The following is a 27,208-nucleotide window of genomic DNA, read 5'->3' as shown; positions in this document are numbered from 1 at the left end:
GGCCCGTGAGCCGTGGCCGCTGAGCCTGCGCGTCCGGAGCCTGCGCTCTGCAACGGGAGAGGCCACAACAGTGAGAGGCCCGCGTACCGCAAAAAAAAAAAAAAAAAAAAAGAAAGTTGAAAAAAAAAACCCCACAAAACTTGAGGCAACTATTAATTCTAGACAAAATAAAAAATTATGTAAGAAAATAAATTATTGTGGTCCAACACTGAACAACATTTACATAACTTGATTAAGTTAAAAAAAAATCTAACTTTAGGGCTTCCCTGGTGGCGCAGTGGTTGCGCGTCCGCCTGCTGATGCAGGGGAACCGGGTTCGCGCCCCGGTCTGGGAGGATCCCACATGCCGCGGAGCGGCTGGGCCCGTGAGCCATGGCCGCTGAGCCTGCGCGTCCGGGGCCTGTGCTCCGCAACGGGAGAGGCCGCAGCAGAGGGAGGCCTGCGTACCACAAAAAAAAAAAAAAAAAAAAAAAAAAAAAAAAAAAATCTAACTTTAACCAAATATATCATTGCAATAAAAAGGCTGAGAAAAGGAAAGTAGATGTGGAAGTGAATCATAAAAAAAGCTATATCCATCTTCCATAAGGAGAAAGTCAGTGATGTCTACAATTATAAATCAGGAGATAACCAAAAGACTACCAGAAAAAAGAGCCTAGAAAATTGAAAGTAGGAGCCTTTGATTAATGGTACTGAATGATAAAGAGGAGGCAAAGAAAGTCTGATTTTAGTTAGAAGCTTTTTAGTATTATTTTACTTTTTAAGCTATATGCATGTATTACTTTGGAAAATAATTTTTTAAGCCAGTAAAAAAACAGTCTCAATTAAGTACCAAATGACAGATACAAGTGAGTTCTCCTGTAGTTCATATTAGGGGAGAGATCCCTGGGGGCCTATGAAAATAACTATGGGGAAAAATGAACTTGAAAGAAAAACCTGACTTGAAAGAAAACTGTAATATTAAAACAAACAATATTTCAAAAACCAAAATAATCTTCAGCTGTGAAAAGCTAGCCAAAACCAAGATAGCAGATGGAACTAACATCCCCAAATCCCAAATATGGGATAGCTGCTTCTATGACAATAGGTAGCATTTTCATCAAAGAGTTAAATCAGGATTTTATGACTGGTGCCTGTATTTTTAAATATATATATGAATTTTATGACTGGTGCCTGTATTTTTAAATATATATAAAATAAGGATTTTGGTGTTTTTCTGGTCTAAAAATTAAGAATCATCCTAGAGAGATAGGTCTCATCTACAGTGGACTTCTACCACAATCATTCTATTTAAAGACTTGATTAGAAACTGTTCACTAGATGTAAGACGTTCTCTTGGTTATAATTCATTAATCTAATTTGTCTGTTCACAGGAGTTCCCTGGTGGTCCAGTGGTTAAGATGTGGTGCTCTCACTGCCAAGGGCCTGGATTCAATCCCTGGCCGGGGAACTAAGATCCCAAAAAGTCGTGCGGTGTGCACCCCACCCCCCACAAAACAGACAAACAAAACAAAAAAACCCCACAAAAACTAATTTGTCTGTTCAGTAAAAATGCCATTCTTCCATCACATAAATTTTCTTGAGTATCTTTTTTTTTTTTTTTTTTTTTTTTTTTTGCGGTACACAGGCCTCTCACTGTTGTGGCCTCTCCCATTGAGGAGCACAGACTCTGGACGCACAGGCTCAGCGGCCATGGCTCACGGGCCCAGCCGCTCTGCGGCATGTGGGATCCGCCCGGACCGGGGCACGAACCCATGTCCCCTGCATCGGCAGGCGGACTCTCAACCACTGCGCCACCAGGGAAGCCCTTGAGTATCTTTTATGTTCACAATGTCCTTGTGACATAAGTGCATGATACAGATTATCTCCGCTCTCTTCTTTCGGGAATTCTTTCCACTATATAATTCTACTACATTGCTAGTCTTATCCCAACTACAGCAATTAAAACTGTCTCTTAACATAACATATAGGAACTCTTTATCTCCTACTGACTCAGAATGAATTAAGTCTCTGAATCACCAACACCACTTTCTGGAGCACTCTGGGTTTTCTTTAGTGGTCTTACTACCTCAATAGGAAAGATACATCACATTCCCATAAAAGGGCAAGAGAATGCTGATGGAAAAACTTTAGTTTCTAGTGGGCTGAGAACAGTACCAAGTGATAAAAATAATAACTAGACTAGAGTTTTAAGTTTCTTTCTATTAGGAATATTATACTATAATAAACCTGTAATAAAACCAACTTTCTAGAAAAACTTCAGTTTTTTACCATATGACCCAGCAATCCCACTCCTGGGTTAATTATCCTAGAGAAATAAAAATTTATGTTCACATAGAAACCTGTACAGGAATGTTTATAGCAGTTCTATTCATAATTGCCAAACATGGAAACAACTCAAATGTCCTTTAGTGGGGGAGTGGATACAAACTGTGGTCCAGTCACACAATGGAATACTACTCAGCAATAAAACAGAACAAACTAACTTCTACTAAACAAGACTTAATAAAGAGATTTGCAAAAAATTAAAACAATGCAACAACCTGGATCAATCTCAAAGGCATTAGAGAAGATATACTTTATGATCTCATTTACTTGACAGACTTGAAAGAAACAAAATTATGAGGATGAAGAATAGACAGGTGGTTGCAGGAGGTTATGATGGGGGAGGGAGCAACCATAAAGGGACCACAAGGGAATTTTCTGAGGTAATGGGACTGTTCTGTAACTTGATTACGGTACTGGTAACATCAATCCATAAATGTGTTAAAATTCATAGAACTGTACATCAAAAGAAAAAATGATGTACAATTTTAAAAATAACATAAACTTGCTTAATTTTGATATGCAAAATGAGAGTAAGTTCAAAAGGTGCTCAGATACAAGATGTTATGCAAATTTGGTAGCCTTCCCATATATTCACAAACCCCATTCACAACAGCAACAAAAATTATAAAACACTTTGGAATGAACATAACAAGAACTATGCAAAACCCAGATGAAGAAAATTATGAACCTTAAAAACAAAATCGAGACACACTTCATAAGCCTGGATAGAAACACTTGGTATCATTAAAACAGCAAATTGCCTCCCAAATCAGTTTATAAATTCAACTAATTTCATCACAATTAATCCAATCAAAATTCCAGTAAGGCTGTTTTTAGAACATGGCAACTTATTTCTAAAATTCATCTGACTGGGTGTTCCCTGGAGGTCCAGTGGTTACCACTCAGCACTGTCACTGCCGTGGCCTGGGTTCAGTCCCTGGTCGGTGAAGTAAGATCCCGCAAGCTACATGGCACCACCAAAATAATGAAATGGAATGAAATGAAATGAAATAAAATTCATCTGACAGAGTAAACTGCAAAAAAGAGCAATGAAATTTTAAAAAAATAAGAATAATCAGCAGGGGACTTAACCTACTCCAAAAAAATCAAAATGTACAATCAAAAGGTGCAGTAATAAAAACACCATGATATGGGTACAAAACTAAATAAATTAAATCAGAGAAACAAAAGGGAATTTAATAAACAGGGGGGAGAGAACAGATGATCTGGGACAAGCAGTAATGCACATGCGGGAAAAAAATTAGAGTCCTACACCTCATACTAATCCCCCAAAATACATACCAAATGAATTAAACATTCAGATGCCAGCCACAGGAGTATTTGAAGAAAAAACAGAATCAATTTTAAAAATCTTGGAAGTAAACCTTTCTCACCAAGACATGAAACCCAGACAGATCAGACTGATGTCTGAAACACATAAAAGGTTTAAATCACTAAGATTTAAAAGAGAAAAGAAAAATGGATAAAGGATATACAGCAGGAAATTTATTTTAAAAAGAAAATAAAAGTGACACAAATATACGAAAATATCATCAATCTAAGTAGTTATCAGGAAAAAGCAATCTTTTTTAAAAAATACCATTTATTGCTCATCCGATAGAAAAAAATTATCCACAATGTTAGCAAGGGTGTAGAAAAATGGGCATTCTCATTCATTCCGGTAGGGCTAATAAAACAGTACAATGTTCTCTCAAAACCAATTTAGCAGTACCTATTACAGTATCAAATATTCATCCCCTCTGACCCAGGACCTCCACGCTTCTAGGAATTTATCCTACAGAAACACTCTTAACAAGAGCACAGAAAGTTATGTTAAAGAACGTTCACTGCAGATGTTTGCAATAGCACAAAAATCAGAAACCACCCAATGCCCACCAATGGGGGTGAACTACGGCGCCAGCACACACTGGAAGATGACGTTCCATTAAACATAATGTCAGATCTATGAGCACTAAGATCCAGACGTGATCAAGTATGCTAAGAAAAATTACCATTAAGTCCCATGAGTCCCTTTGTTAAAATAAACAAAAAGTTACTGTGTATATAAAACACTGTGGTAATCTACACCAAACTGCTGAAAATGATCCTCTTTGAGGAGAGAAAGTTCAAGGAATTTTATTTTCTACATAATGAATTTCTATAATGTTTACATTTTATATGATTCTGGATAAGACCTACAATAGGGGGAAACAAAGAATAAAATTGTTTATTTCAAATTTTTTTAAAAAGTGTTTTAATTTATCCACTATCTAGTCAGATTCAAGCCATTTTTGGAGAGAGAACCTACTAGATATAAACATGGTAAGCCACACTCCAGCACACATGTTATGTAAAAGGGGAGAGGGTCTGTCTGTCTCACTCCTCTTTTAACCCACCACCTCTACCTATGTAAGGAAACTGGCTGAGTAACCACTCGAGATTTGTGGGGGAAATAAACTCAGAGGTTTTGTTCCTTATTTCAAAAATTTTTGATCAAGGGTAGCAAAGAAACCTGCATCCACTCATGCTATTTACTGATTCCAAAAGCAGTCCAGGCATCTCTACAACCAGGAGTCTTAACCAGGGAACTGTCACTAAAATTGAGATGAAATGTGAAGAGGCAAATTTTTAGTTACAGTCTTTACTTAAGACTCCAGTTAGCATAGACCAATGCTACCTTCTTCAGGTCCCAGCACACACAGAAAATCGGAATATTTGTAGGGCAAATTGTAGCAAACCCAGGGTGGGTCCTGCTCCAGCAGCCCTCAGCATGGTGGGCTGCAGGCATCAGTACCATGGCACACGTGTAATACCACCTTGGACATACATATCAGGAGGCTTTGGTACATGGGAAGCATTTCTTTATAAAGCTTCCCTCAAAAGTAACATTAAATTCATTCAATAAATATTTATTAAGTACCTAATATGTGCCAAACATGATTAAGTACTGATGTCTACCCTATAGACTAGAGGGGAAGACAGGTAAATAATCAATTCCAATATAATTGTAATTGTAATAGTAAAACATAATTGTTTATGTAATTGTAATAGTAAAACATGCTATCTAAGGAAAGTATCAGGATTTTTAACATGAATCCCATGCCTGGGGAAAGGGAGTCTGTCAATGACTACTTTCCAGAAGTGACTCCTATACAAAAGGGTGAAGTGTATTTTACGCAAACGAATTATAGGTACAAAGATCCAAATGCAATAAACTATGTCAAAAAAAAAAAAAAAAAGGCAGAACAGTTCTCTACCGCATAAGTAGAATGTGAGGAGGGAGTTAGTTTAGTAGCAGTTTCGTAAAAAAATATTTATTTATTAATTATTATTATTATTATTTTTGGTTGCATTGGGTCTTCGTTGCTGTGCGTGGGCTTTATCTAGTTGCAGTGAGCTGGGGCTACTCTTCATTGTGGTGCGCAGGCCTCTAATTGCGGTGGCCTCTCTTGCCGCTGAGCACGGGCTCTAGGCACACGGGCTTCAGTAGTTGTGGCCCGTGGGCTCCACAGCGCAGGCTCAGTAGTTATGGCCCATGGGCTTAGCTGCTCCGCAGCATGTGGTATCTTCCCGAAACAGGAATCGAACCCGTGTCCCCTGCATTGGCAGGCATATTCTCAACCACTGGACCAGGAAAGTCACCCTAGTAGCAGTTTTAATGGAAGTGTTTTAATAAATATGGCATGTGGTTGAGTAGAAAGCCAATATCACAAAAATTAGGAAAGCATGTGCCTTCCTGCACAATAACCTATCAAACATAGGCTATGAGAAAAATATTTGGGGAGATTAAGAAACTTCTTGAGGATAAATCTATAAAAACAGACAACACTATTGATTTTTTCAAGCACCATGAGCTTATAATGAAGTTAAAAATTTTTACTGTGGTGGTATACATTTACCACTGAAAAAGAACACTACCTCTTTTTAAATGTAAAAGATTATTCAAACACTCAATATAATCTTTATAACATTTAAAGAAATGAGAAAGCAAAAGAACTCCCACATAATTAATACATAAGCTTCTTGTTCTTAAAAAAATGCTTAATTAGCCCAAATATATACATTCTTTTCCTCTTCTCTCACATGGAACTAAACAGAGCAAGTGTACTAACAGAAATCAAGCATAATTTGTATTTACCTCTCTGCCTGTAAGGATGTGTCTTGCCAATTTAACTTTTGCAAAATTCCCCTTGCCGATTGTTTTCAACAGTCTGTAGTTTCCGATGTGAGGTTGTTCATCTGCACAGGAAGCTACAGAGTTTCTACACCGTGCTCCAGAGCGCCCAGTGCGAGAGGTAACTTCTTGCCGCCCGTCTCCATGTGACGTGTGCTACAATAAAACATACAACAAACATTAGGAAATGAGAGACCCACAGTACTTGACAAGTTTTAAGAGCCTCTAGTTGAAGAAACAAAACATCACTGCTTTAATTTTAATCCCAATACATGTGGCACTTCAAAGGGATTTGCCCACCTGATATAAATCTATGAGGAAAACAAGAAAATGCTGAGAAGAGAAATACCAAGTGTTGAAATTCAACTGGGTGTTCAGAAAGAAAGCAGGTATTTTCTATATGTGGCTGTAACATAAAATAAGAGAAACAGGACTGCCTTACAGTCGTAAAGAGCTTAACTTTCCCATCGTAAAACAACTATACTCCAATAAAAATTTTTAAAAAAAAAGAACTTGACTTTTTCATATGCTACTAAATGTACTAGCACATATAATCCTTAACACACCCTGTGATGCAGGCAGAACAGCTAATACCACCATTCACCAGATGAGGATACCTTGAGATTTATTCACTGCCACATCACTAGTGAGAAATTCAAAGAGAACCTAGATTCCCAACTTCTTTCTAAACTATGCTGCTAACAATAATTTAAAACAATGTTTAAAGACACAGCCAGACTCTATAGTCCCTGACAAATATTTGTTGAAGAGATGAATACAGTATCAATATACTCCATAAAGGTAAAACAAATCATATATGCCTCTAACCATATTAAATATAAAGGTACGAGGGATACAAATGCCTGATGTGTACAATTCTGTACGTACAAGCAGCCAGCTGCCTATGGTTCCTCTTTCCCCTAGTGCCCAAAGGATGCCATGCCCCACTGCCTACTTTTCATGGCTGCTAACTCCTTCCTGCTCAAGGAAGGCCTCTCACTCTCACGACACTCTACAAAGACACTTTCAACCTCTTTCATTCTTTTCTCTTTTCCAACTTTTTGTCCAGGAAAATGTTCCTTGTTTCTCATGCTCTCTCTCTCTCTCCCTATAGGTCAAAACAAGCTTGATTCCAGGTGATAAACGTAAGAAACTACACTTTGTAACACACTCATACCAAGGAAAACGGAAAAACAAGTATTTTACAGTAAAAGCTTAAGAATTTATGCCATCAACTGAAGTCCTCAAAAGATGTCCTTTTCAGAATGTCCACGTTAATTTCTATCTACTTTTTCATATTCCTCTAAGTAAATCTCTGTCCCTCACGTACCAGGTTTTGGAATAGGTTCTCTTCTGTTTTATTCAATTATCACATAATATTGCATCGCAAACAACAATTTCTATGTTTTTTACTGTAAATGTATATTTTAGGTTAAACAGACTTTTACAAACTGGTTACAAATCTAAACAACTTTGTTCCTATAACAAAAAGATTCTAATTTCCAAATAATAAAATCTGGAAATTATAGCCTATTATAGGGTCTCCCCTGGTGGTTCAGTGGTTAAGAATCTGCCCGCCAATGCAGGGGACAACGGGTTCGAGCCCTGGTCCAGGAAGATCCCACATGCTGCAGAGCAACTAAGCCCGTGTGCCACAACTACTGAGCCTGAGTGCCACAACTACTGAAGGCCATGCGCCTAGAGCTTGTGCTCCATAAGAGAAGCTACCGCAACGAGAAGCCCGCGTGCTACAACAAAGAACAGCCCCCACTCACTGCAACTGGAGAAAGCCCGCACACAGCAACAAAGACCCAATGCAGTCAAAAATAAATAAAATAAATAAATTTAAAAAAAATTATTTTAAAAAATACCCTATTATAAACGAGGACTTGATTAAAGAAAAAACTAAAATAACAACTAAGTTATTACACTAAGGCTTTACACAAAATAGGTATATTGTAACGCAAATTTTTATAGATCAGCTGGAGTACAGTTTTAAAAAAATTTTGATAACCATTATGTTTATTTCCAAGCTAGATGTAAGTTTCATAAAAATAGGGACAGTAATTTATTGTTCCTTAGATCTTAGCAGTTGGCATATAACAGGTACTTAAATATAATAAATATTGGAACGACTAAATAAATGATATCAAAATACTAATCACTGTAACATTCACATGGTTAAATTATGGGAAATTTTTATCTCCCAAATTTCTTTCTTCTATTCATTCATTCAAGTATTTATCAAATGATAATGTATAATAGATTTTTTTAAATGTATTTATTTATTTTTATTTTTGGCTGCATTGGGTCTTTGTTGCTGCGCGCAGGCTTTTCTCTAGTTGCAGGGAGTGGCGGCTACTCTTCGTTGTGCTGCACAGGCTTCTCATTGCAGTGGCTTCTCTTGTTGCGGAGCACAGGCTTTAGGCGCGTGGGCTTCAGTAGTTGTGGCACACCGGCTCAGTAGTTGTGGCGCACAGGCTTAGTCGCTCCGCAGCGTGTGGGATCTTCCCGGAACAGGGCTCGAACCCGTGTCCCCTGTACTGGTAGGCAGGTTCTTAACCACTGGGCCACCAGGGAAGCCCTGTATAATAGATGTTATATAAATATGAGCTGGGCGCTGTCTTGAGTGTTAGAAACAGCAGTGCATAAAACAAAGTCCCTGTTCCCATGAGGTATATGTCAAGCAGTTTTACTATTTACACAATAAAAATATAGTTTTTAAAATTATACTGTTATCCAAAATTTTGGTCAAAAAAGCTTTTTAAATGCAAACATACACTTTCTAATTTATATGTTTTATAAATTCAGCCCTTCATGTATTAAGTTTTATAGAGTGAGGTACAGTTAAACAGACAAAATATTAACTTTTATGCAAATCAACTGTCTTCTGCATGTAAAACAGAAATATCAGAAACTTAAAATTCATAAGCATCTAGTTTATACCTTTGCATACTCTCCGATCTACTTATAATAAAAACTAACTCCTTAGCACTACATCCACTAGCATGTAACCTGCAGGAGAACACAGAGATCTTTGTCTGTTTTGTTCCTTATCAGATATTCCCAGAAATTGGAACAGTGCCTGGCACATAGTAGCTGTGCAATACATGAATGAATGTTAAATGAATTCAAGGCCCTCTGTGATGTAATCCATTCCTCCTCTCCCGCTATATCATCCAGTATTCTTTAGCATGATCCTCCCTCAGTTTGAGCGCCCTTTCTTCTCTTCAAACCTAAGAAAATCTTACTCATTCCCTTATGTTTGAGTCATTTGTCACCATCTTTATGAAGCCTTCCATGACTCTCCCTGCATCCCATCAGAATTTCTTTTCCTTTGGGCTCTGGATGTACTCTGCTTGTATCTATCTCTATTTGGCTACTTTGTTGTAGACAATTATCCACCACAATACACTGACTTCCCAGAAAACTCACTCCCCTCACCTGAAGTTCCCAATAGCCATGTGCCTAAAATTGGCCAATGAGATATGAGTGAAAGTGACATGTCATTTTCATGCTGAAGCATGTATTGCCAGTGCTTAACTCCAGCCCTGTGGTCTTCTCTCCTGAACCCAGAGCACTGTCCAAAGATGGAGGGTCACAGGACCAAATGGCCTGGAAATGGAGATCACTCTTCATGGAGTCAATGAAGTTTACAGTTTTTTTAAACTGTGTTAAGACACTAAGATTTTGGTCATGTATGTTACCACAGCATAACCTAGCCTAACCTAATACACCCTTATGCAAATAAATAATCATAATACAAACCCAAAAGAAACCTGTACTTCCTCGTAAGAGTGTAAACTCATATAACAGATTGAAATATCTGATGTTCGTTAAATTCCAAGAGTTATTGAACTTAGTATATTTCGTTTGATACATAAAGTCCTGAAATTTTAAAATCTAATGTGTTTAACTAAAAAATTCTCTCAAACAGAAGCAAATTAAATTGCCTTTTCTGGGCCTTCATTTTATTTTTCCCATGCATCCATCAGTGACCCTAAAGAAGAAAAAATTTCCTAGCATTTTAACAAATAATTTTGAATTCTTGTACTATGAGCCAATTACTTCATGCATGAACTTTTTTTTTTTCTCCCTAAGGTGACAATGAACCACCTGAGGACCAAAAAAAAAAAAAAAAAAAAAAGTTACATAATAGTAGACACTTTTTGTGGCAGCACTAAACACACAACAGGCACTCAGAGCTGTTTAATTTAATCTCAAAGATTAAAGGAGTCCAGGGACTTCCCTGGTGGCGCAGTGGTTAAAAATCCACCTGACAATGCGGGGGACACAGGTTTGAGCCCTGGTCCAGGAATATCCCACATGCCGCGGAGCAACTAAGCCCATGTGCCACAACTACTGAAGCCGGCGCGCCTAGAGCCCATGCTACATAACAAGAGAAGCCACCGCAATGAGAAGGCTGTGCACTGCAACAAAGAGTAGCCCCTGCTCACCGCAACTAGAGAAAGCCTGTGCACAACAATAAAGACCCAACATAGCCAAAAAAAAAAAAAAAAGATTCAAGGAGTCCTGATCCTTCTCCTTCTCAAGGAATTGAGCCGAACCACTTTATCCACCATGAAAACTAGAATATGGGCAGTGCTACTAAAAATTAGGCAGAATCAAGTCAAAGAGAGAACACTGGTAACAAATCCATAAAGTGTTCATCTTCAAACTAAAACTTCTGTTTAATGCAATACATTTAAGTTGCCAGGTAATATTAAGGAATGGAGCAAATACTGTAGGTATCTACTCAATATCCATTCCTCCCTTCTTCATTTCTAAGAGAAGTCAGATGTGTATTTGGGGAGGCAATATGGCCAGTGAAATTCCTGTTTTCCCAAACTTCCCTGGTAGCTGGAGGTAGCATATGGCTTAGTTCTGGTCAGTTCTCATTAGGGGAAGTCTACTCGGGGGGTCCTCGGAAAACTTTTTGTTTCTCATAAAGGGAGACAGGTACACTAGCAAGCCCCTTCCTCCCTTCTCCTGCCTTGAATGCAACCGTAACAGCTAGAGCTATGTAAGTTACCCTGCAGTCGTTAAGGTCTCAAATGTGAGAGAAAAGACAAAAATATTTTTTAAAACCACCAGCTCCAATATTACTGAACTGCTGAACCAAAGCTAGAAGCTGTCCAGACTTCTTTTGTGAGAAAAAAACCCCTTATTTGGTTAAGCCATCGTATAAGGTTTAGTTACTTTCAGCCAAAGCACTACTAAACTGTTACAGGGGCCACATCAATACTAATGTAAGAGGCAGTAAGAAAAGTGAATGGGGAATGCACTCCATTTTATGTTGTGCATATTAGTTCTTCTTTAAAAATGTGTCTTGGGGCTTCCCTGGTGGCGCAGTGGTTGAGAGTCCGCCTGCCGATGGATCCCACATGCCGCGGAGTGGCTGGGCCCGTGAGCCATGGTCGTTGGGCCTGCACGTCCAGAGCCTGTGCTCCGCAACGGAAGAGGCCACAGCAGTGACAGGCCCGCATACTGCAAAAAAAAAAGTCTATATATTTGTGTGTGTGTGTGTGTATATATATATATATAAATATATATATACATAAAGCAGAAACTAACACACCACTGTAAAGCAATTATACTCCAATAAAGATGTTAAAAAAAAATCTGTCTATATAAGAAAGAGCCATAGAACTACAAAACGGTATCACCTCACACCGGTCAGAATGGGCATCATCAAAAAATCTACAAACAATAAATGCTGGAGAGGGTGTGGAGAAAAGGGAACCCTCTTGCACTGTTGGTGGGAATGTAAATTGGTACAGCCACTATGGAGAACAGTATGGAGGTTCCCTAGAAAACTAAAAACAGAGCTACTATATGATCCAGCAATCCTAATCCTGTGCATATATCCGGAGAAAACCACAATTCGGAAAGATTCCTGTACCCCAATGTTCATTGCAAAGCTGTTTACAATAGCCAGGACATGGAAGCAACCTAAATGTCCGCTGACGGAGGAATGGATAAAGAAGATGTGGTGTATATATATACCACATAGGACTTCCCTGGTGGCGCAGTGGTCAAGAATCTGCCTGCCTATGCAAGGGACACGGGTTCTACCCCTGGTCCAGGAAGATCCCACATGCCACGGAGCAGTGAAATCCATGCGCCACAACTACTGAGCCTGTGCTCTAGAGCCCACGAGCCACAACTCCTGAGCCCACGCACCGCAACTACTGAAGGCTGCGCGCCTAGAACCTGTGCTCTGCGACAAGAGAAGCCACTGCAGTGAGAAGCCCGCGCACCGCAACAAAGAGTAGCCCTTGCTCGCCGCAACTAGAGAAAGCCCGCGCACAGCAATGAAGACCCAATGCAGCCAAAAATAAATAACTAAAATAGATAAATTAAAAAAAAAAAAAACCAAAAAACTCGGAGAGAAAAAAGTGTCGTTATCTGTAGATGATATGATCTAACTGCAAACCAAAAGAATTGGAAATACCACTAGAACTCTAGAGAGAGCTTGGCAAGGTGCAAGATCAACCTATAACTACAGTTCTCTACACCAGTAGTAACCTACCACAAAATTTAACTAAAAGTAAGTATTCATAATAGCAATAAAAACTAAAAAGTAGGTAGAAAGTAACTTAAGAATATGTAAGAGCTCTCTGGAGAAAGCTTTAAATTTTTAATAAAAGACAAAAGATACTCTGAATAAATGGGAATTCTACGCTCCTTAGATAGATAATATCATACAATCTACCCAAATTAATCAATAAGTTCAATGCAATATCAATTAAAATTTCCAGCCAGTAATTTATGAGTAATGTTAAACTTACTCTCAAGTGTACATGGACAAATATTTCATGGCTGCCAGATCAGCCTTGAAAAAGAAGTTTAAAAAAAAAAAGTTCAGAAATGAAAAATGATCAAGGTTAAAAACCAGTAACAAGATGTATCTCTTTCATTGCACCCTCTAAAAGCATGCACTGAGAGGGACACAACATCTTTTCTGTGGCATTCTTGCCGAAAATACATAACCTTAATCTAATTTTGAGAAAACATCAGACAAACTTAAATTGTGGGATCTTTGATTGGAACTTAGAACAGAAAAAGAACCCTGGAGAAAAACTGGTGACAATTCAAATTAGTTCCGCAGTTATCATTAACAGTATCAGACCAATGTTAACTTTCTGGTTTTCATAACTGCACCATGGTTATCTAAGTGTTAACATCAGGGGAACCTGAGTGAAAAGTATACATGAACTGTGTACTAATCTTGCAATTTTAAGTCTAAAATTATTTTAAAATAAAAAGTTCAATGGACAGATACATATAAAGGTACATAGATTACATATATTACAAAGCCACGGTAATTTTTAAAGAAAAGAAAACCTGTAGGGTATCGACACAACGGAAAAACAGACCAATGCAACAAAATACAAAGCTAAAAGACATGAATGTATGGGAACATAAGATACAATGAAAGCAGTCCTATAAACCAGTGGGGAAAGGATGGACCAATTGAGTGGATAGCAATGGGAAAACTAGTTCACTGCATCAGTCTACAGAGAAAAATAAAACTAGATCCCTACCTAAGTCCATACACAAAAGGCAGGCTCCCTTTTAATCTAGAGGGATTAAAAAACCTACATGTGAAAAGTAAAAAAAAGGTTAACGTGAAATGTGAGAGAATATATCCTTGTGAGCCAGGGATTTCAGCAAAGCTTCAAAAGCACAAACATAAGGCAAACGTTGCTAACACCAAAATTAAGAATTTCTGTCCAATAAGGGTCTTATAGAAAAATGACAGAAGATACATGCAATGTCTAAAACCTACATCAGATTAATATCTAGAAAATCAAGGAACACCTAAGAATCTACAAGAAAAAAACAACAACCAAATAGAAAAAGGGACAAAGGAAAAGCAGCAATTTACACAAGGCCCCCAGAGCCAAGGAATATATAGACATACTAAAAACCATAGAGAAATGCAAGTTAATAATGAAGTAGAACATAAAACTACTTTAGTAGGCTGGCAAAAAAAATTAGAAAGCTGGATAATTCTAAATGTTGGAGGAACCAAGGAGACAAAAACCCTTGTGCACTACTGGCAGGAGTGTGGGCTGAGAGAGCCATCCAGAAGAGCAGCCTGGCACTATCTGACATTTCCTGTGACCCAGGAGGTCCACTCCTAGCTACACATCCCCAAGAAATTCTTACACAGCTCCACAAGGGGACATGTATGAAGATATTCATTGCTGCACTGCAATGCGGGGGGGGGGGGGCAGGCAGTCTACCCCAGCAAGTAGGTAAAATGTGGTAGACTCATACCACAGAGTGCTATGCAGCAGTTAGAAGCAACAGATTCGATGCATAGATGAGACTATGCAATATTTACACAAAGTACGAAACACACACTTCCAAGAACACATACATGTACAAGCATGACAATATATTAGAATGTTAGAACAGTAACCTGTTGGAAGGATAAGGAAAATGACATAAGGGATTAACAGGAATAAATAAGCAAGAGAACAGCCTCACACTGTTCAGATCAAAGATACGACTTTTGCAGCTGAGTTTATAAAAATGTTTCCAAAAATATGAATAATAGAGAAGGGGAACTATTATTGTTCATATGCATCAATTCAAATTGGTTTCACTTGTAATAAAACACTTATTATTGGCATAGCAAGTGAACTATCATAATAATGAAATAAACTGGAAAATAATTTACTTGACCAATCCTCAGAAGAATAAGGCACAAATAAATTGTGACTGAAGAAAACTTTGACTTGGTAGCTTTTGACCAGTTAATTATATGCTAGGCACTTACTAAGTAGCAGGCACTATAAGGGGATAAAAGAAATGGAGAAGTATGGTGTCAAACTTTTAACACTCATAATCTAGCTGGGGAGCTAACGTGGGGAACAGTAACTGAAACAAGGGGCAATCTCCGCCCCATGAGAAAATCAGAGAGTGAATACTCCAAGCTCCATCAAATAGATTTGTGAGCTATGCATGAAATTTTCAATTTTCTAGTAGCAACATTAAAAAAACATAAAAAGGGCTTCCCTGGTGGTGCAGTGGTCCGCCTGCCAATGCAGGGAACACGGGTTCGAGCCCTGGTCCGGGAAGATCCCACATGCCGCGGAGCAACTAAGCCTGTGTGCCACAACTACTGAGCCTGCACTCTAGAGCCCGCGAGCCACAACTACTGAAGCCCACGCGCGTAGAGCCCGTGCTCCGCAACAAGAGAAGACACTGCAATGAGAAGCCGGCGCCCCGCAACTAAGAGTAGCCCCTGCTCGCCACAACTAGAGAAAAGCCCGCGTGCAGCAATGAAGACCCAACGCAGCCAAAAATAAAATAAAAAATAACATAAATTTTAAAAAAAACATGAAAATAGGTTAATTTTAATAATAACTGAGCCTGCGCTCTAGAGCCCGCGAGCCACAACTACTGAAGCCCACGCGCGTAGAGCCCGTGCTCCGCAACAAGAGAAGACACTGCAATGAGAAGCCGGCGCCCCGCAACTAAGAGTAGCCCCTGCTCGCCACAACTAGAGAAAAGCCCGCGTGCAGCAATGAAGACCCAACGCAGCCAAAAATAAAATAAAAAATAACATAAATTTTAAAAAAAACATGAAAATAGGTTAATTTTAATAATAGTTTATTTAACCCAATATATTCCCAAATGTTTCAACACATAAAAAGAGTAAGATTTACATTCTTTTTTTTCAAACTGTCTTTGAAATCTAGTATATATTTTATACTCACAGGACATCTTAATTCAGACTAGCCACATTTCAAGTGCTCAGTAGCCACATGGGCTGGACAATGCAGCTCTAAGCACTCAGAGGCTATGATCACATTTGGGCGCGATGAAGGAAAAAAAGGGATGGAGACTTTGATGGACAAGCAGTAGAGTTCTAATGAAAGATGAAGGCCATTTCAAGCCAGGCACCAGCACAAGGAAAGCTTAAAAAGCTTGGGGGATTGTGGGGAGGGGAGCCTCCCTTAACCTTCAATTCTAGCCAGTTTCATCTCTCACAACTCTTTCATATGTCACTAACACTGAAAAAAAAAATGGCTTTAGTTCCTTGACATCATGATTGCTGGCAATTTCTTACCTTTATGTTCTTGACTAGGCTGGTACTTCTCTGTCTTGCATCCCCTTGCTTAGCTTAGTTAATTCCTACACTAAAGTACTTGACAATGAGCTCCTTGAGGGTAAGAATTATCTCATCTCTGTATTCTTAGCACACAGGACCTGGCAACCAGCAGCTGTGAAACTGCTAGATGAATAGACAGCTGAGGAGAATTGTTTGGCTGTAGTGTCAAGTTTATATAGGTGAACGGTTAAAAAAAAAAAAAAAAAAGCTAGAGAAGTGGGTCAAGAACTTTGAATACTAAACCAAAGAGTTTAGATTATCCAGTTTTCTAGAATAACACTACAAAAGCTATCTCAAGAGGGAATTAACATTTGAAGAACCCCCATTATATGGAGTAGACTGGGCCAAGCACTTTATACGCGTTAGTTTCTTCAATCACAACAACCCTGAATAGATGGTGTTATTCTCTTTTGTTAAATAAAAAAGATGTAATATACAGCTTGGTGACCATAGTTAATAATACTGTATTATATATTTGAAAGTTGCTAAGAGAGTAGATTTTTAAATTCTCATGAACAGAAAAAAAAAAAAAGCCTGTAATTATATGTGAAGATGGATGTTAACTGTTAACTAGACTTATTGTGGTGATCATTTCACAAAATATACAAATATCAAATCATTATGTTACACACCTGAAACTAATACAATGTTATATGTCGATTATATCAATTAAGGTTTTTAATTATTAAAATATTTTAAATGAAGCACAGACAAGTAATTAACTTGCCCATACTTAAGTGACTTGTATTTGAAGACCGGTTTCAAATGCAAGCCTGTAACTCCAAATCCCAATTTCTCTTATGTTTTGTTGCTCTTACTTTTTGGCTCCTCATCTGGTCCACTATTCCTCAGAAGTGTCTTCAGAATCTCTCCCTCAAATACAGTCCTGGGCTCCCACTTTATCTCTCACTTCCAAGCCTCCCTTTAAGAAAGCTATCTGAGGTTTTAAGAAAGGAGAAAGAAGATGAATTCATTGCAACTACAGAGGGAAGAGGCTGAAGATACAGGACTCGAGAGATGAGAGAAATGACAACATAGAGATGAGAGATGAAAAGACCAGTAAACAAACCACTAATGATGGCTAACATTTAGCTATTACTTATTATGAATCAGGCACCATTCTAAATGCTTTACACATATTGTCTCATTTAATCACTAATTCGACCAATATTTATTTACTCTTCACCTGTAATAAATGACCAGCATGTTCTAGGTATTTGAAATAGTATCAATAAGCAAAACAAATATTCCTGCTCTCAGGGAGCTTTCAGTATACCAGAGGAAACTGACAAAATACAATAAACATAAGAAATATGTAAATTATATAATATGTTAAAGGTAAAAATGCAATGGAAAAAAAAAAACCAGATCAGGATTAGGGAGGTTGGGAGGGCCATAGATGGTCAGAGTAAGACTCACTGAGCTGATGTCTGAAAAGAGGAGAAGGTGAGACAGTTAGCCATGTGAATATCTGGAAGAAAAGTGTTCAAAGTGAAGAGCCAATGTCAAGGCACTGAGGCTGGAGTGTCCCTGGTGTGTTTAAAGAACAGCAAGAAGACACCTGGGTCTATGAATGTAGTGGGTGCGGAGAGGGGAGATGAGGACAGAGGTAAGGGAGGCCACAGCATGGAAGACCTTATTCTTAACAGCCCTATGAGGTCATTACTACTACCAATCCCACTTTATAGATGAGGTAACTGGGGTATGAAGAAGTTAAATAACTTGTCCAAGGTCACACAAAAAATGCTAGATCAGATTATAAACCCAAAGAGTTACTATTACAGTGGTTGGAAAACAAGAGCCCAAAGTCTTTGACATACCTCTCATTACAGGGAAAGGTCTATGTCCCTTCCACTTGAATCTGGGTGCCCATGACTGCTCTAATGTTTTAAGGATAAATGGCAGAAGTGATACTATGTGACTTCTGAGGCAAGGTCATAAGAGACAAGCAGCTTCTGTCTTGTTTGCTGAAACACCGAGCCACCTCATGTGTCCAATCACACTGGAGTCTCCATGCTGGAGAGGCCCATGTAGCCACTCTGGCCAAGTCCCAGCGGAGCCCAGCCTTTTAACAATACCTGCCAAGGTGCCAGATATGTGAGTGAAGAAGCGGTCTTAGGATGTGGATCTTCCAGCCCAGATATTAAAATCCCCCAGCCTTTCGTTATTCCCCCAAACTTAAGTCCCAGCCATAAACCACTCCCGTCTGAATTCCTCACACAAAATCTGTGAGTATAATCAAACACTTGTTGTTTTACACTACTAAGTTGTGGACTGGCTAGTTCCACACCAGTAATAAGTAGGACAACTATACAATAAGCAGGATATAAATGTTAAGCACCTGACCTAAATTAACAGAAATGGAAAAAGCAACTAGAATACATTACCATGGTATGTAGAAGGTTCTTTAACATTGAATATCCTTAATGTCTAGAAGGCAACCTTCTTTTAAGAAAAGAAAATATAAGTTCCTTTAATCCATTCCACTAGTAAAGCTAACACGTGCCTGTGAATACCAAGGCAGGCCTAGGTAGGGTAGGCAAGGGCTACACAAGGGAAGGAAGACAAGGAAAGAGGTGGAGACAGTACGTGAACAGAATGCCATCAAAAACACCTCAAGTGTCTTGAACAACAAAAGCTGCTTGCCCAGGTTAAATTATTTTTCTGGACAAAGAATGGCAAGGCTAAGGGCAAAAGGCTGTGCTAGGAAATGGTTCTAGGTCTGCTCCTCTCCAGGATCCTCATTCTAGTCTGCTACTGTACTCAATGAAGTCATAAAGGTACTGACTACAGAAAGAATGGGGTTATATAAAATTCTGGAATAAAACCTTTGGTTCAGCTTACTTGAACTTCATGTTAAATTCTTCCAATACAGATTTCCATGTAAAATGTCCATAATACAGACCCCACAATATTTCAACTCCACCCCCAAGCAACACCTAACTATTAGCAAGAAATACAAACAAAACATCTCAAGCTTCATTCAAGCTTCAACTCTGAACACCAAGATCCCAGGTAACCCACAGAAACAATGCCTTATCTAGTCTGCATAAGACTGTATAAGACTAACCATGGCCAAGCAGCTCAGGTGACTAAAGTGCAGTGCTAAAGAACTCTAGCTTGAAGAAAGAGTTGGACTCCCCCCAAAAAAGTCATTTTCTTCCAGTGCCAACTTCTGCCCTCTCAATTACTGTTCAGGCAGGTGCATGTGGGTCAGCACAAACCCCTTATTACTACTTGCAGACCAACTCCAAGCACATTCTTTAAATTCCTATGTAAGACAACATTAAAGCTGAGAGATTCCCAGGAACGAGATTTGTGTTCTCCTTGTTTATTTTGAAAGTTTGAAATGGATGTGAGACAAGTGAATTTCTGCTTTAGTCCTCCCAATGGTGAGCAGAAGGGGCTGTACTCCCTGACTCTTACTTCCAACTTGGAAACAAATTCCAGGGATAAAATTTGGCTATGGGTACTTCCCCGGTGGTCCAGTGGCTAAGACTCTGTGCTCCCAATGCAGGGGGCTAGGGTTCAATGCCTGGTCAGGGAACTAGATCCCACATGCCACAACTAAGACCCGGAACAGATGAAAGAAAAAAATTGGCTACGTTTCAGAATCCAGAACAATCCTCTCTGAAATTAAAGATAACAGGGACTATTAGGACTTCCCTGGTGGCTCAGTGATTAAGAACCTGCCTGCCAACGCAGGGGACACGGGTTGAAGCCCTGGTCAAGGAAGATCCCACATGCCGCAGAGCAACTAAGCCCGTGCGCCACAACTACTGAGCCTGCGCTCTAGAGCCCGCGAGCCACAACTACTGAGCCCACGAGGCCCAGCTACTGAAGCCCGCGTGCCTAGAGCCCATGCTCCACAACAAGAGAAGCCACCGCAATGAGAAGCCCACGCACCACAACCAAGAGGAGCCGCAGCTCACGGCAACTAGAGAAAGCCAGCGCGCAGCAACAAAGACCCAACGCAGGCAAAAAAGAAAAAAAAAAAAGATAATAGGGACTATTAATTTATATTAAACTGTTTATGAGTCGCTTATAAGTAATTACAATATAAATAATCATGCACTACACAATCAAAACGACCAATATTCTACTCATGGAAAATTTCTACCTTAATCTAATTTACATAAAAAAGAAATGAAAACAACTCTGTAATTGAATAAGACCTTTTCCCAAACACTTTGACCCAATAAAAAATATTCTTCAGAGATCAACTTTTTTTAAAAAAACGCCCAAACACCTTGATTCAATAGATAGTTGTGCTTGGAAGTTAAGCAGATTAAATGAAATCATATTCTTTATTTTTTTTAAAGATTTTTTTGATGTGGACCATTTTTAAAGTCTTTATTGAATTTGTTACAATATTGCTTGTTTTATGTTTTGGTTTTTTGGCACGAGGCATGTGGGATCTTAGCTCCCCGACCAGGGATCGAACCCACACCCCCACCTGCATTGGAAGGCAAAGTCTTAACCGCTGGACCGCCAGGGAAGTCCCCATATTACATATTTTAAATGAAATATTATGTAAAGTACTTAGTATTGTTGCCTGATATATAGTTAGTGTTCAAAAATGGTAACTATTTTTATTCTCCATAACCCCACTTTCCTACAAAGAACCAACTTTAAAAACTCAAGGAGGTCTTCCCCGGTGGCACAGTGGTTAAGAATCCGCCTGCCAATGCAGGGGACACAGGTTCAAACCCGGGTCCGGGAAGACCCCACATGCCGCGGAGCAACTAAGCCCGCGTGCCACAACTACTGAGCCCTCACGCTACAACTACTGAAGCCTGTGCGCCTAGAGCCCACGCTCCGCAACAAGAGAAGCAACGAGAAGCCCGCATACCACAACGAAGAACAGCCCCTGCTTGCCGCAACTAGAGAAAGCCTGCGCGTAGCAAGGAAGACCCAATGCAGTCTCACACACACACACACACACAAAAAAAAACTCAAGGAAACTGAAAATGTTATTGCAACCATTGAAATCTCTTTTCTTTAGTCACAATACAATCTAAAGGAACACTGTTTAGTCAGCAAGTCTTCACTGAATACTAAGATAGCAATTCTTTAAAGTGTGGTTCCTGGACCTGCAGCATCAACATCACCTGGTAACTTGTTAGAAATGTAAACTCTAGGGCCCCAAGGTAGAATCAAGGTCTGGGGGTGAGGCCCAGCAATCAGTGTTTTCGTAAGCCCTCCAGGTGATTGTGGTGTTTGTTCCAGTTTGAGAGTTTACAGACTAGTTTCACAGAGCTCAGGGTGCTCTGTTCTGCAGGGACTAGGAAGTCCTAAGGCGGGGAGTGATATGGTTCCTAGGTATATCCTCTAGGGGCGCCTAGCACAGTGTCATACACATATCAGGCACTCAGATCTTAACAGGTTAATAGTCTCATACAACCAACAGCTGGCTAGACAATAACACCATCAGTTTATTTATTTCACAGAGATAAGGAATTCTGATGACTGTCTGCATTAACTAATAATAAGTAAGTACATGGTGTGCACACACACCAGGAGCTGTTAAATTGGCAAAGCCCTCCAGGACCTCTGGTACTTTTGGCAAATAACCCAGGCTTACTTACAAAATGTCATATGCTTTGAAATGTAAGTGAAAAATACATTTCTAATTTTACCAGTACACAAACAGGATTTGTCCATGACCTCTATACAAGTCAACTGTAGAACATAAACTAAAATGAAAACTTTTTTGTTGCCTTTAAAAAAAAAAGCATCTTGGGGGACTTCCCTGAGGGTCCACGGGTAGATAATCCACCTTGCAATGCAGGGGATGCCGGTCGGGAAACTAGGATCCCACATGCGGCAGGGCAACTGGGCCCCGCACCACAACTACTGAGTTCACGCGCCTCAACGAGAGAGCCCACGTGCCACAAACTACAGAGCCCACGCGCTCTGGAGCCCAAGCACCAAAACTAGAGAAGAAAAAACCCGCACACCACAACTACAAAGAAGCCCGCCCACCACAACGAAGAGGCCGCGCACCACAAGGAAAGATCTCGCATGCCGCAACTAAGACCCAACTCAGCCAAAAAAAAAAAAAAAGCATCTTGGGGACAACTTCCCTGGTGGTCCACTGACTAAGGCTCCGCGCTCCCAATGCCCAGGTTCAATCCCTGGTCAGGGAACTAGATCCCACATGCATGCCACAACTAAGAGTTCACATGCCACAACTAAGGACCCCGCAAGCCGCAACTAAGACCCAGTGCAACTAAATAAATAAATATTAAAAAAAAAAAAACTCATCTGTGAAGGATTTAAAAATACATTTAAAAAAGCATCTTGTTTCACATATTACCCATCTATAATATATGGAAGCAAGATTTATTCTAATTTGAACAGTGTTTTTTAAAAAAAGACAACTGAGGAAAAGAGCACTGATTGGATATTTGATATTAAAAAATTATGATAAAGGGATTAAGGTTACATTTTTTAAAAAAGCTTTATCTCTTCTAAAAGCTTTGGAGATGAAATGATATGATGTATTGAGCTTGCTTCTTGGGGAGAGAACAAATAAAAGAAGTCTGGTCACTGAGGTGTTGAGTACATGGGGGCGCTAACTCTATACCAGGGTTTCCCAACCCTGGCACTCTTGACATTTTGGGCCAAATATTTCTTTATTGAGGGGCCAGGGGGCACTGTCCTATGTACTGTAAAATGTTTAGGTGCATTTCTGGTCAGTAGCAACGCTCTTCAGTTGTGACAACCAACAATGTCTCCAGACATTGTCAAATGTCCACTGGGGGGGGGGGGAGGGGCGGCAAAATTGCCCCCAGTTGAGAACCATTGATAAATACTTATTAAATTCTCTTTATTTGTTTGAAAATTTCCATACCAAACCATTTTTAAAGGTCTAATTTTAATTATACTCTGTGTATTGGTACAACTACATCTCCCTAGTTGAATAATTAGTACATAGCTTTTAAGAAACAGCCTGCTACACAAAAAAGCAGAGAGGACTGAGATGGAGACCTGAGGTCTAGTACAGGCTCTGCTGCTAAACAGTGAGTAGTCACAAGCAGCTCCTGTCACCTCTCTGAGCCTCAACATCCTCATTAGGTCTGACTGTTTGACTTGTCCTTTTGAGTTTTAAAATGATTTGATAACAGTTTATCTTTTTATATACCTATCAGCTAAAGGTGAATACTCACATCTGGAAATCAAACAAATGAAAATAGAGTAGTGTACTACTAGCATGAAGATAATAATATCCTTCTTGCAAATTATCTGCCTTTTATTATTCCTGATCTATAAGCAAAATTCTTACCACAATTATATTTACTTAAAATTTAAATAAGATTCCTAGGGTAAGCAAAATGGAGAGTCTTTTTACAAAATATAAAGACAAAGCTATTTGTCATATCAGCCAAAATGTCCATCAACCGGTGAATGGATTAAAAACAACTGGTACATCCAAACAATGAACTACTTACTACTCAGCAATAAAAAGGAATGAACTATTGAAACACACACAAACATGAATAAATCTCAAATGCATTATGCCAAGTGAAAGACGCTACACACAAGATTATATGCTCTTTGACTTCATTTAAATAACGTTCTAGAAAAGGTAAAAAACTACAGAGACAAATAACAGATCAGTAGCTACCAGGGGCTGGGGAAAGGGAGAGGGGATTGACTCTAAAGAGACACAAGGGACCTTCTTAGGCAACGGAAACGTCCTCTAACTTGACCGTGATAGTGATTACGTGATTATACATTTGTCAAAACTCATCAAACTGTACACTTAAAAACAGTGAATGTTCTATCTCAATACACCCAACTTTAACAAAAGAGCTGCCCAACAGACTGAGAACTCCCATTCATTCTTGAACCCTCATCACTCGATTGGCAGGAAGTCTAACACTTAGCAGTTCAGTAGTGGTAGGTAAATAATATGGTATATGCCAGACGTGTAACACTGGCACAAGGGCACCACACTGTAAAAGATACACAACTACTTCCAGAACATGTCAATACCGGAGTTAAAAACAGGGCATGGTGAATTAATGCAATGATCTGCTACAAACCTCTATTTTAGCACTGTCAGAATTCAATTTTAAATACATTCCATGAGAATAAAGGCATACTCCATACCCTACGTTGTTTTTAAAGTTAGTAATTCTTAACGACACAAAAAGACTACACCATAATTCAACAAATTCAACAGAGAACAAGGTAAAGACCCATTTGGTGTAAATCCTTCATTATCACAAACCTGCTAGGATTGTTTCTGGCTTCAGTTTATTCAGTAAGTATGGAGCTCCTGCTCTGGTTCAATGTAAGATTTTGCAATGGAAGTCAATGATCAAAGCTAATCAACTCACTTTTTTGCTTGCTCCGCCCTACAGGGTAGTCAAAGAACAACAAAATGATGAAGTAAGAATTAGGCTCTTCAAAGGGTCTATGAGAAAATGAGTTCACTGACTCACCTAATCTAGATTTTCTACTGTTTATGTAACTTCCTAACCCATGTCAGGTAAAGGAACATACACCACTGTTCTACTTACTTACCAGGTTAAAGAGCATTAAATACCACACCTTAATATACTGAAGGGATGCTTTAGACCAAGGTTTACATAAACAGATTAAATCACCTGACAGCTATCCAGCAAACAAGTGGCATTCTGAAGATTAAAATGAAGGCATTTGATACCACTAGGCCACAAGGTCTCAGGACGTTATTGAAAGCATGAAAACAGGCAGAGCCAGGAAGCTTTTCCTAAGTGATAGCATTTTCTTGCCAGGAATTACCTCATAACACTTAAAATAAAAGGCCAGTGAAGTTTCTTTACGAGTTATTTTTTAGATATTTTTGTTTTTAACAGAAGATAACTCACAGGTAGCTTGGAACAGTCCTTAAGCCAGTGCTAGAGAAGAGTTCAGAACGCACTTGGACAGAGTCAACATTTCTCCAACGGAATTTCTACTACAAGTTGTCAGGCCCTAAAACTGCTTGCTGTTCCTGGCCTTTTGAAAAGGTTTACGTGAACAAAATTAAAGGTTCCTTTTACAGAATCACAGAATGTGAGTGCCAGAATGGACCTAAGAGCTCATGTAAGCCAACTTCTTTCGGGGAAGGAGGAAAGCTTAAGCCCAGAGTGAGTGGCCCTCCGCTAGGCAGTGCGTGGCAGGGCTGCTTGACTACACATCCTCCTTTGAAATGTGCTTAACCAGCTCCTTCAAAACAGATTCGTATGGAAACGAGGCTACTCCTCGACAAAGTCTTAGCTCTCTCCAAGAACTTCTGAATAGCTTCGGAGCTGCATCGAAGGGGGCCGAGACGACCCCTCAGTGCGCACCTAGCTTTAGTGACGGTCACTAAATTTAGTTCGAGACAACGTAAAGAACGAGGCATAACGGACAGTCCACTCGATCCAATCAATTGCGTTTAATCAACACCACGAAAGTGTTTTTAACCCGACAGCCTCTCACGAGCTGCCTACCTAATTTAAAAGGCGAGTTCAGTGGAAATAAGCCCTGTACGCTGCGGGGACCCGACACACGCTCGGAGAGGACACCGGCCGGCCACGGTGCAGCCCCCAGGCTTCGCTACGGAGAGAGCCCCCGGCGTAATCGCGGATGCACCTCCCCGGCCCGCGCGCTCGGAAAACGGGCCGCCGAGGCCGCCTCACGGGGCCCACGGCCGTCCACCGGGCGGAGCGCCGCGGCCTGGGGACCCGCCGGCCGGCGAGGCGAGGGCTGCGGCCGCGCTGCCGGGGACGGCGCGCGCAGCCCTGGCCCGGGGCAGTCGCCTAGGTTACTCACGTTCTCAGTGTCCCGTTCATTCACCGTCGGCAGCGGGGTCCTAGTGGACATTTTACTTCACTTCACTTCTGCACAACGCGAGGGTGAAACAAAACAGCGCGGCCCCGGGGGCCGGAGAAGCGGCGTCGAGGGCCCGGCGGTTCCGGAGCGGCGCCGCGGCAGGGCGGCTCCCCTCCCCCACGGCCGTCTAGATCCCGGGCCGGGCCCGGGCCGTCCCCCGGCGGGTCGCGGGGCTCATGCTCCCCCGGCCCCGGCGGCCGCGCCGAGGAGCCCCGCGGGCGGCGGTGGCGGGGCCGGGCCGGCGGCGGCGGCGGGCTGCGGGTCGGCCCACTGGCGTCCCCGCGCCTCCGGGCGCCCCGCGGGCCCGGACCCCCTCGCCTCCTCCTCCGCCCCCGCCCGTCGCGCCGCGGATTTCAGCGCCGGAGCCTCCACACAGCGCCGCCGGAGGCCCCTGAAGAAGAGGAGGATGTGGAGGAGGTGGAGTGCAAGACAGGTCCCCGCGGGCTGCGGGCGCCGACCATGGATGGGGCTGCGGAGGCGGCGCCTGCACCCGGCTGTTCTTCTCCCTCCGGCTCTCTTTCCGCCTCAGCCTCCGCCCGGTGGCCGCAGACACAGCCGCCCCCGGCACCACCGAGCCTCACGGACCCAAGATGGCCGCCCCTCGGCTTCCTTTGCTGCCTCCGGATGCCGGAAGTGACGGCACCGCCGCCTCCCGGAGTCCGGCCAATCAGCGCGGCCCGAGGAAGCTAGCCCGGCTGCTGTTGCTAGGGGCGACTCGGCCTGGTCCGGGG

General features: G+C 40.8%; 1 protein-coding gene across 7 annotated transcripts in view; it reads right to left on the bottom strand.

Moving 5' to 3' along the window:
* Positions 1-26,641, bottom strand: part of MARK3 (microtubule affinity regulating kinase 3) — a 108,171-nt gene extending 81,530 nt beyond the window's left edge. For all 7 annotated transcript variants that reach the window (XM_028496440.2, XM_028496441.2, XM_028496442.2 and 4 more), the window contains exons 1-2: positions 26,418-26,641; positions 6,464-6,655 (exon numbers count right to left, since the gene is read on the bottom strand). In XM_028496440.2, the coding sequence (XP_028352241.1) occupies positions 6,464-6,655; positions 26,418-26,468 (243 nt within the window). In that variant the 5' untranslated portion in view covers positions 26,469-26,641. The remainder of the gene's footprint in view (positions 1-6,463; positions 6,656-26,417) is intronic.
* Positions 26,642-27,208: the final 567 nt, after the last annotated feature.

This window comes from Physeter macrocephalus, chromosome 11 (assembly GCF_002837175.3).
Source record: "Physeter macrocephalus isolate SW-GA chromosome 11, ASM283717v5, whole genome shotgun sequence".
Classification (NCBI taxonomy): domain Eukaryota; kingdom Metazoa; phylum Chordata; class Mammalia; order Artiodactyla; family Physeteridae; genus Physeter; species Physeter macrocephalus.
This window is presented reverse-complemented; position numbering and strand designations above follow the sequence as displayed.